Below are 11,821 nucleotides of genomic sequence, written 5' to 3' on the forward strand. Positions count from 1 at the left end.
AGGCAAATCTGCTACACACATCTTTAGTGTTCAAGAGCAAAAATATCAATTTGAGGACTAAGGTGGGCCTGACTCAAGCTGTAGTATTTTCAATACCCATTTGCTTGTGAAAGTTGGACAATGAATAAGGATGACCATAGAATTTATGCATTTGAGTTATGGTGTTGGAGAATATTAAAGGTATCATGCCATAAGGAAAAACATATTTTTCTTACAAGTACAGTTAGAATGTTCCTTAGAAGCCAGGATGGTCAGACTTCATCTGTCATACTTTGGACATATTATTGGGAGGGACTAGCTAGTCCCTGGAGATATCACGCTTGGTAAAATAGAGGTTAAGTGAAAAAGAGGAAGACCCCCATTGAGATGGATTGGCATAGTGGCATCAGCAAGTCTCAAACATAATGACTAAAAGGCTGACGCAGGACCTGGCGGTGTTTCATTCTGTTGTGTCAGGTGGCTACAAGTTGCAACTGACTCAGTGGCAACTAATAATGGTTTTGAAGATAATATGCAGTTATTTAGCAGTGTTTGTTGTTGTTGTTAGGTGCCATCAAGTCGGTACCGACTCATAGCAACCTTATGCACAGCAGAATGAAACACTGCCTGATCCTGGGCCACCCTCACTACTACTGCCATGCTTTAGTCCATTGATGCTGCCACTTGGCCAATCCATCTCGTTGGGGGTCTTCTTCATAAGTAACAGCTACTATTTTCAGTTGTAGCCAACTACAGTTTTCTAAAACTCCCTAAAGTGAACTGAGTGAAGGTGTAGAGAACACCAGTTTCACATTCAACAAATCATACACAGTGCTTCTTCTCAATGATTGCAATCCTCTCCATGTACCAACTGTTACTCCACTTCCTCCCTTTGGTTCTTATTCCCCTTCCTTCCTCATCTTTGTCCTTAGGTAAATGTTGCCCTTTAGATCTTGAATGGTTGAGTATTCTATGGTGAGTATACCATGCTCGTGTGGTTGTCCCCTCTGTATACCTATTTATTGCTTGGTTGAAAATTGGGCCAAGAGGGTGAGTTCCAGTCTAAACCTCAAGGGTGGTGGAGGGCCATAGTCTTGGGTTCCTACAGTCTCTTTCTGACCAGTATGCCCGATCTCCTATTATAATTTAGAATTTTGTTCCACATTGTTTCCCACTCTATCTGGGACCTTCTAATGTCATCCCTTTCAGAGCAGTTTTTAATCACCATTTTATAATCTTTGCAATGATTATTTTACATTGCACAACTACAACACTGCAGTGTTTGCAAAAAAGCACTTTAAGGATTCTTAAGAGACTGCACATGTGTACAGTAAATGTATATGGTATGGGAAAAAAGTGCAAGTACATAAAATGTGAAAATATAAACCTTAAGATTCGTTACCTTGATATTTATTACGGTGTTACACAACTGATTCAATATTTCTTGTGCAATTTAAAATCCTGAGTTGCCACTGAATAATCCAGAAGTCTGCAATACAGATGTGTGTACAAGTTACTACACTCACTGTCACCGAATATATTTAGTCTTCTCGTCTATAATTCATCAGATAAACTTTCCAAAGTTACAACTTTACTAGTTTGCACACTTTTATTTCTCTAAGTTTTTATTGTAACATTTTAAACCTCCTTAAAAGAGAAGTCAAAACCCCCAAATCAAAGGCCTTAATAGGAACCAACACTGAGAAACAGAGGCTCTTTTATTATCCATCACAGAGAGCAAAAACACAGAATATATTGGTTAATTTATTTTCACTAAAGAGAATACACTTTGTAGTTGGAAAAATAAAACATTAGTTGTCAGGAGTTGCTTTTGGAGAATGATCAATAAGTGCCTTATCTACAGTTGGATATTGGTACCAAGGTCCATCGCCTCTTGCACGCATCAATGATCGTACTTCCAGCTCCTTTAACCTGTAACAAATGGAAGAGCAATACTGTGACTCCAGCACTTCCAATTACCAGTTTAATGAGCAGCAAAGTTCAAAACAGAATAAAGAGAAAGTAGATCTGTGGCACCCTGGGGCCAAAAGTATAGGATGAGAATTGATTGGAATGTGTGGGAAAGAGGCACACACAGGAGCACTTCAAAACCAAAGCAAACCCACTGTCATATAGTTGATTCCAATTTATAGCAACCCTTCTTAGTGTTTCCAAAACCATAAATCTTTACGGGAGAAGACAGCCTCTTCTTTCTCTCATGGAAAAATTGATGGGTTTTGTGAGCTGCTGACTTTGTAGTTAGCAGCCCAATGCCTAACCCACAGTGCCTACCAGGAGCATTTCAGGGTTATCAAAATGATCTTGATTGTGCAGTGGTCACACAGGTATATACTTTTTGTCAAAAACTCACTGAATATAATGGGTAAGGTTTATTGTACTATATTTCTGATCGGCTCAAATTTAATAATAGCAAAAGATGATACAAGTGGACCCAAATTTATTTAAAAAAAGACTGGGCTTACTGGTTAGAAAGAGACTGGAGGAACTCAAGAACATGGCTCTCAGCCACCCTTCAGGTCTGGACTGGAACTCACTCTTGTGGCCCATTTTCAATTAAGCAGTAGGGAGGCATACAGGGGAACAACAATACTAAGGTATGCTCACTATGGAATTGTCAACCCCTCAAATTCAAACAGACAGCATTTATTTAAAGACAAAATTCAGCTGGGTTGGGAAGAAGGGTGGAATGGAAACAAGAACTATGGGTAGGAAGTGGGATAACTATTGTTCCATACAAGGGACTGCAATCACTGAGATGAAACAAAGTGCATGATTGGTTTAAGGTAAACACTGATGATCTTTTCTGTAAATCTTCAGTCAATTCACAATAAAAAGCTTCATAAAAGAAAGAAAATATGAGGGGACATTTAAAAACATTTTGGAGTTATGTATTTACTTACTATGCATAAGAAGCCAAAGCAAAAAAGACTGACAAACTTGGCAATAATCAAATGAGCAAATTACAGATAGTGATTAAAACACTAACATCGAAAGTGTTCAGAAATGTACTAGCTGCAAGTGGTCTGATCTGCAATTAATCGTGGGGATGGTGCAAGACAGGACAGTGTTTCATCCTGGTGTGTATGGCATTGCCATGAGTTAGGGCAAACTCAATGGCAGCTAATAGCAACACTTTTGTTATCTGAAACATAAAGACACTTCTGTGTTGCAAAAAAAAAATTTGTCAAAAGACAATAGGCTAGTTGGGAAAACCTATCTGCAACAAGAAAAGATGGTTAATTTACTTACTGTAAAAATCAGTAGAGACCCCAGCAACATACCGAGAAATAGAAACCACCAATAGACATAATGAAAGACGACTTAACTTTACAAAGAAACGCAAAACCAAAATGACAACATTTTTAACTACCATATTGGCAAAGATGTTTATATTTGATAAATTTCATTTCATCAATAGTAAGTTGGATAATCAAAGAGATGGAAAACCAGGAATCATCGTGCATTCGTGAGAGGATAACTGTTACAATTTTTTTTGGAGAAGAATTTGGCTATCTACACAGAACCTAAAAACATATGCCATTTGGCTTACCTGAGTTACTTCTAGAAATTTACTTTCTAAATATGTTGCATAAATAAGCAAAAATATAAGGATATTCAACAGAGTATTATTAATAATAGCAAAAACTTGGGAAACAATCTGCATACTAATAAATGGGCAACTGATAACACTAAGGCACAACTATCCAATGAAATATATGATACAGTCATTACAAAGAATGGGGTATATGATATTGTGAAAAAATCAACAAGATCTAGTATGGAAAATGTGGAAAATTTGCAGAAGAGTTATATGCAACATAACTCCATTTATGTTAATATATTTTTAAATGATAACAAACATTTTATGGATGCTTCTTTCTCTAGGTAAAATAAAGAAAGTGCTAAACAGGGTCACTTGCAAAGATAAGACTGAGAGCAGTAGGGAAGGAACTTAGGAGAAGGGAGAATTGCCTTGCACAAACACCAAAAGAGAAGAATATTTTAAAGACAATTTCTTTTAAGCTGATAGATATTACTTCCTATGAGTCTCCGCCTGGAAGCATTTACTTGCCTATGTCAAGAAACTTTTAAGACAGTTGCCTAGCTATCCAGCTGGTAGAGATCCATATCTGTACCCATTCCAAATGGAATGGGACAATTATAATACACTGTCAGGTGCTGCGGGTTTGGTGCTGGGTTGTCAACCGCTAGGTCAGCAGTTCAAAGCCACCAGCCACGTCACAGAAGATACAGTTGTGTATGCCTATAAATATTTACAGTCTCAGAATCTTTATCCAGGGTTTCTGAGTCTAAATCAACGGCAGCGGCTTTGGTTTTCTGGTTTGGATCATTAATATTGCACTCTAGCAAAATTTTGTTAAAGAAAAATAAAAAATGGTTGCAGCTGTACATTGACAGGAAATTGCTAGAAGTTCAAGCAAAATTCAAATAATATCACAAAGATGTTTTCCTGTGTTTTATTGATTATGCATAGGTATTTAAGTGTGTGGATCATAAAAAATTATGGATAAAAGAACCAAGAAAGGGATTCCAGAACACCTAATTGTGCTCATGAAGAACCTATGTAAGCAAACCAAGAGGTAATCATTTGAAAAGAACAAGAGAAAACCATGTGGTTTAAAATTGGAAAAGGTGAGCATCAAGATTGTAATCTTTTACTACACTTAATCATCTGTATACTAAGCAAATAGTCAGAAAAGCATCAGGAATGGCGGAAGATTCATTAACAACCTGTGATATGCAGATGACACATTCTTGCTTGCAAAAAATTAAGACACTGTAAAACATTTGTGGTTGAAAGTAAAAGACTATAATGCTCAGAATGAATTACAACTGACTGTGAAGAAAATGAAAATCCTCTCAACTGGGCCCGTAAACAAATCATGATAAATACTGAAGAAGTTGAAGATGTGAAAAATCTCATTCTACTAGGGATCAACAATCAAGGCCCATGGAAGTAGCAGTCAAGAATCCAAGCAATACATTGTGAAAAGTTACCTCTTTTAAAAAAATAAAGCAAAGATGTCACTTTGAGGACCCAAGCCATGGCATTTTCAATCATGTCTTATAAATGTGGAAACTGGACAATGGAAATGACCACAGAAGAACTGATACATTCAAATTGTAGTGTTGGCAAATAATATGCAATACACAGCCAGAAAAAAAGAACAAATTGGTCTTATAGGAAATACATCGAGATGCCTGGATGGTGAGACTCTGGCTTTTTTACTTTGGGCACAACATCAGTAATGACTTACTGTTAAGGTGACATCGAGCTGGTACCAACTCATAGTGACAATATGCACAACAGAACGAAACACTGCCTGGGGTCCAGTGCCAACCTCACTATCATTGCTACACTTTAGCCCATTCCTGCTGCCACTGTGTCAGTCCATCTCATCAGGAGTCTTCCTCTTTTTCTCTAATCCTCTATCAAACATGATATCCTTCTCTACAGACTGGTCCCTCCGGATAATATGTCCAAAGTATGAGAGATGAAGTCTGGTCAGCCTGGCTTTCAAGGAGCATTCTGGTTGTACTTCTTCCAAAACAGATCTGTTTGTTCTTCTGGCAGCCCATGGTGCTTTCAGTGTTCTCCTCCAACACCATAACTCAAATGCATCAATTCTTCTACAGTCTTCCTTATTCACTGTCCAACTTTCACATGCATACAACTGAAAAAACCATGGCTTGGGTAAGGTGCACCTGAGTCCTCAAACTGACATCTTTGCTTCTGAACACTTTAAAAAGGTCTTGCTCAGCAGATTTGCCAAATGTAATACATCATTTGATTTCCTGACTGCTGCTTCCATGAGTGTTGATGGCTGATACAAGCAAAATGAAGTCCTTGACAACTTCAATCTTTTCTTCATTGATACGGATGTTTATTGGTCCAATGGTGAGGATTTTTGTTTTCTTTACATTGAGGTATGACCCATACAGAAGGCTAAAGTCTTTGATCTTCATCAGTAAGTATTTTAAGTCCTCTTCACTTTTGGTAAGCAAAGCTGTATCTGCCTATCACAGGTTGTTGACGGGTCTTCCTCTAATTCTAATGCCACGTTTTTCTTCATATAATCCAGCTTCTTGGAATATGTGCTCAGCATACAGACTGAATAAGTATAGTGTTAAGAATACAACCCTAGTGCACACCTTTCCTAATTTTAAACCATTCAGTGTTTCCTTGTTCTGTTTAAATACCTGTCTCTTAGTCTATGTACAGGTTCCTCCTGAGCACAATTAAGTAGTGGAAAAAGACATATGCTTGGCAAAGTAGAGGGTCACCAAAAAAGAGGGAGACCCCTGATGAGCTGGATTGACACAACGGCTGCAACAATGGGCTCAAACACGGCAATGACTGTGAGGATGGTGAGGACTGGGCAATAGTTAGTGCTGTTAACATAATGGCTGTTATGAGCTGGAGTCAACTCAAAGCACCTAAACAACAACTAGAACCTCCTAGTCTCCAACTCATAATGTCTCCTCTAATTAGGCAAAGTCTCTCTCTTCAACATTCATTCTTTTACATGGCGTATCCCACAATTTTGAAATAGTCATACTTTTTCCATATAGTTTGCAATACTAGAAAAGGATTTTCTTCCCTGTCCCCCTGAATTTAAAAAAAAAAAAAAAAAATTTTTTACCGTAATTCAGCTTTTTCAGCTTCAATTTCAAGGATAGCCATTGTTCTTTCATAATTCTTTTCAGGGCAGTCAAAGAAAGTACGGGCAATCCATCTTGATATAGGATGCTACAAGAGAAAATGTGTTTTAAATTTGTCAGATTCTGAATAATACTTTGGTTTTCCAGTGTATAGTTCTTTAACTATACCTGTTAGGTAAACCAACTTACTATATAACAACTACTTTAACACATTTTAACTGGTTTTCATCCATTAGGTGGATGCTATTTTATCTCCATTTTATACACAAGTATACGGCAGGGCCTGGACTCAAACCAGGTCTGTCTAACTCCAATGTCTGTACTTTTCCCCATCACTCTATCCTGAGCATTTTATGTGGAAGATTCAGGAGCCAAATCTACAATTTGGTAATCTAAAAATCTAGCTCTTTACATCAGTTGCTGCTGTTAAGTGTGGCCGACTTGGTTCCGACTCATAGTGACCCTATATAGGGTTTTCAAGGACTGGCTGGTGAGTCTGAACCACAGTTCAAACAGACCTCTGAGGGCATTATCCTCCTGCGCCACACCAGGATTCCTATTACACAGTGTTGTTGTGTTGTAAGTGCCTTCAAGTCGATGCCGACCCATAGCTACCCTGTACAGTCATAGCAACCAGTAGGTGCTAATAAATGACAGCTCATGTTAGTATCAGTAAAATCTTTCCCATGTCATTGAATCGACTAGGTCAAGAACACATTCCAGTCGTGTTTTCAAACACTATAAAACTTAATATAATGAAAACAATGCAAAACAGTACTAAGCGAACTTGCTTTTATATAAAAAGTAAAAATATGTAATCTACTGATACAAAAAGGAACTCTGGTAGCGTAGTGGTTACGAATCAGGCTGCTAATCTCATGGTCAGCAGTTTGAAACTACCAGCTGTTCCATAGGAGAAAGATGACATTTTTCTAGTCCTATAAAAATTTACAGTCCTGGAAACCTTGCACAGGGTTGCTATGAGTCAGAATTGACTCCATGGTACATAACAACAGCAACTAATATAAAAAACTGAACATAAAACTATATTGCAACAATAATCAGTGCATTGACAAGACATTTAACAGAAAGAAATTTTCAATGTACTACTAACCTTGAAATATTCCCAATGTTCAGGGATATAGCCTTCTGGAATCTCTGCTAATTCAGCTTCACCTAATAAGAGGAAACAGTAATGTTCAACTTTCGCATCAGAAGGATAAGCACTGGACTACTAACTGCACGGTCAATGTTTCAAACCCACCAGCTAATATTAGGAATCCTTATACAGGGTCACTATGAGTTGGAATTGATTGACGGCACTTAACGCTGTGGGTTAATGTGCCAGACTGTAAAGCCGTTTGAACTGCAAGGTCGGCAGTTCAAGCTCACCAACAGCTCCTCAGAAACCCTATACAGGGTCACTATGGGTTGAAACTGACTTGACGGTACTTAACAACAACAACAATCTTTAAACCTTAAACCAAAAATATTCCCTGAAGTCGTCTTACAATTATACAATGTTGTTGTTAAGTGCTGTCAAGTTTGTTCCAACTCACTATTTCCTAAGAATAGGAAAAGTTAGAAGGAATAATATGTGTTTTATTATATCTTGTTATGTAAAAACAAAATGGGAAACTCTCACATAGTGCTTATAGACAATTGCTTACACACAAAAGACATCAAAAGTATCTCTAATGAATGCCTTATTGATTTTAACCAGATTGAAGTGAACTTAAAATAGTTCACAAAAAAATTTCAAGATTTAAGGTGTTAGAAGTACTTTGAACAGAATTTCCAATGAAAATCTAATGCATACTGTTATTTATCATTGCATTCTTTTTTAGAGGATTATAACTTTATATATTCCAGGATGGATTTGAAAAAAAAAATCCATCTTTCAGCTTCTCTTCTACCATCTGTCTCTTGCTAATTCTCTTGTTCAGACTTGTCAAAGCTGGTTTTGGGAAATACAGAGGAAGCCTTCTGTGTGGCCTCTGTAGAAAACAGAGGACTCTTAAAGGTTTGTAGAGGGGAAAAAAAAAAAAAAAAGTGTGCTAAGAAACCACATTTAACACTATTGTAGATGAAGATTTGCCCATTTAAAAATAACCCTCCAAGTTTATGATTGTTCTATTCTTTAAAGGGTTTTATATTCCAATAAACAAGTTTCCTTTTTATCAATGCACATATGCTTTTAAAATGGACCAACAGGAATATGGAGAACTTACCAATGAATACATTTATGAGAGTTATGCCAATTACTACTGGTATTCCAGTCAACAAAATGTAGAATTTCTGTTAAGAAAAAAATTAAAAATTTTCACATAACCATTTCCTTTTTCTTTCCTTCACCCTCAGATCGTCGTCATTACATGATTTTGCTATCATTCCTAGTAAAATAAAATTGCCAAATTGGAGAGGCAGTCTCAAATCATTGACTTCTGCGATTTTCTTTTTTTAAATGCCTACATTTAGCACCAAAACTAAGGGAGAAAAGTAAGGATTAAGAAAGGTCAGCCATTCAATTAATGCAAAGGGCAAACAATTGGTGACATTGTTTGTGCAACTCAAAATAATTCACATTCCATGGGGTTTGGTCACCCTTCAATAGTTGCCAATTTAACAGTGACGGACTGCTGGTCACAAATATTCTAAGTGAAGTATAACATTTTTTTCTCATTTCTGAACTTGACAAGTACAGTGCAATATATATTTAACAGTTGCTTTTCGGTCTTTGGGTAATATAATAAAAGGGAATGTGGTGGCTTCACACGATAAGCACTGGACTGTGAACCACAAGGTTGGAGGTTCGAGACCATAAGCTACTCCATGGGAGCAAGATGAGAGGCTTTCTGCTCCTGCAAAGATTTAAAGCCTCGGAAACCCTATACACGGTTACTATGAGTCGGAACCGATTGGACGGCACTTAACAACAATATAATAAAGATTAGAAAATTTTGAATAGCATAAAGAAGATAAATAAAAGCATCAGAATGATTTTAGCCACTGTGATATACATTGGTCACAGCAAGAAAACTGGGTGTTCAACCAAAGGGGGCAATAGTTTAAGAAACAATTTGTTCTTATAGTCTTAAGACACAAAGGTAAAGTACCCTAAAAGCAATGGCATTATTATTTTGCTGCTTCACTCTCCAAAAATCAATGCTCTTGATTTCATCTAAAGCATGTTGTTGTTGTTGTTAAGTGCCATTGAGTCGGTCCGACCCACAGCGACCCTGTACAGGGTTTCCGAGGGTGTAAATCTTTACGGGAGTAGAAAGCCTCATCTTTCTCCCGCGGAGCGGCTGGTAGTTTTGAACCGCTGACCGTAAGGTTCGCAGCCCGATTCGTAACCACTACGCTACCAGAGCATAAAGGATATAAAAACAAAAATACACACAGAGCCACATATAAATTAAAAATCATATAGAAAATAAGACAGCTTTTTATTTAAATAAGTCTCTCAATGAGTTCTTTTGAAATTTAGGGAACATTTTAGTAATAATGATCCCCAAACAAATCAATCTTCAAAGTGTTACACTTGTAAATTTTGTTCTTACTGCAGGAACACAGATTACATTTTAAAACCCCATTAATTTGGCAAGAAAAAAAGGGTTCAAGTTTTATCTTCAATTAGCATGATTTCTTTTTTTAAAGAAAGTTTGACTAATTAAGAAACAATTCAATAACAAAGTTTAGTAATTTCTGGGGGAAAATGTAAATCTACAAAATAATATTTTCTATAAAATGAAGAGATTTTCTAAACAGGCAAAACCAAACCAAAACAAAAAACTCAAACAAACATAAACAAATTTGTGTGTAAAGAGTTTAGTTCAACATTTTTTATCTCACCAGTAAATGCAAAAAACGCCTGTCATAGAATCCAGAGGGTTTGATGATAAACATTCTTTTCCCATGGTCTCCACTGTGTCGAACAGAAACTGAAAATATTAAAATACTTTGTTTTATACAAGGTTCACACTGGTATACTGCTATACTCTAATAAGATACAACGGATTAAAATATAAACCCATGTACATGCATAAATGTTTAATATAAATTAAGATTAAAAAAATATTTTTTAAAAATTCAGTACTAAGACCAGGGGAGTCCTAGTGTGGTGCTGTGGGCTAGTGTGCTGTACTGCGGAGTTGGTATGAATTACAAGGTTGGTGATTCAAGTTCACCAGCTGCTCCCTGGAAATCCTATGCAGGGTCGCTATGGGTTGGAACTGATTTGACGGTACTTAACAACAACAATTAAGACAAGGGCAGACACACTATCTTTAACCATTCATTTATATACAATTCTAAACTATAACTTTCCTTATTATTATTCAATGTTAATGAACTGTCTAAATAATTGCTTCCATTTGTTTCAATAGCAGGCAGGCAAGGAGGGAGGTCAGATATTCTTGGTGGGCTGCTCATCTTTGTTTACATCTGTAACAAATATTTGCCAATGGTACAACAAGAAGTCTAACTTAAATGATACTATTTCACATGATAAGGCAATATACATTAAGGATATACTACAAAATAGATGAAAAGGACCAGCAATATTGCCGGGAGCCAGCCCCGGCAAATTTATTTCAGGGGTTTTCCGAAGGTTGAGGCATCAGTGGAAAGAATTACACGGAGTCAATAAGTCGTCGTAATGAATTCAAAATCTTATTACATGCTTTATTCTTCTCTCATTCTTTTCTGTCCTCATTTTTTACCCTCCTGCTCATTCTTTTCTCTCCTGCTCATTTCTTCTGCTTTACTAGCTTCCCCTCCTTCCATTTCTTTACTGTCTCCTTCTCTACATTACTTTTATTCTTTTTCCTTCTACACTACTCCTCCTAATTATCTACATTACTTCTTTCACTACTCCACTCCCCTACTCCTTCTCTACATTACTCCCTCTATCCTCCCTCCATTCTTTTCTCATCTCTACATTACTTCTTTCACTCCTGCACTCCTTTTCAGTCTCCTCCCTACCTCACATTCCTTCTCTCTCTTCTCTCCTTCTACTAACTTCTATTCTTTCTTACAACCCCCTTATATACCGTTACAAAAAACATTGCTTTCATAGTAATCAATGACATCAAAATACAATCAAGTCTGGGGCACATTCTTCATGATTTACAAC

At 36.8% G+C, this 11,821-nt stretch overlaps 1 protein-coding gene across 2 annotated transcripts in view; it reads right to left on the reverse strand.

Annotated features, from left to right (window-relative positions):
• Nucleotides 1-1,790: 1,790 nt before the first annotated feature.
• NDUFB5 (NADH dehydrogenase (ubiquinone) 1 beta subcomplex, 5, 16kDa) overlaps nt 1,791-11,821 on the reverse strand; it is a 20,747-nt gene continuing 10,716 nt past the window's right edge. The window contains exons 2-6 of one of the 2 annotated variants that reach the window (XM_006867696.1): nt 10,540-10,628; nt 8,916-8,982; nt 7,799-7,860; nt 6,666-6,772; nt 1,791-1,911 (exon numbers count right to left, since the gene is read on the reverse strand). In XM_006867696.1, coding sequence (XP_006867758.1) covers nt 1,791-1,911; nt 6,666-6,772; nt 7,799-7,860; nt 8,916-8,982; nt 10,540-10,628 — 446 coding nt within the window. The remainder of the gene's footprint in view (nt 1,912-6,665; nt 6,773-7,798; nt 7,861-8,915; nt 8,983-10,539; nt 10,629-11,821) is intronic. The other variant, XM_006867697.1, reaches the window with a different exon arrangement.

This window comes from Chrysochloris asiatica, unplaced genomic scaffold (genome assembly GCF_000296735.1).
Source record: "Chrysochloris asiatica unplaced genomic scaffold, ChrAsi1.0 scaffold00108, whole genome shotgun sequence".
NCBI lineage: Eukaryota > Metazoa > Chordata > Mammalia > Afrosoricida > Chrysochloridae > Chrysochloris > Chrysochloris asiatica.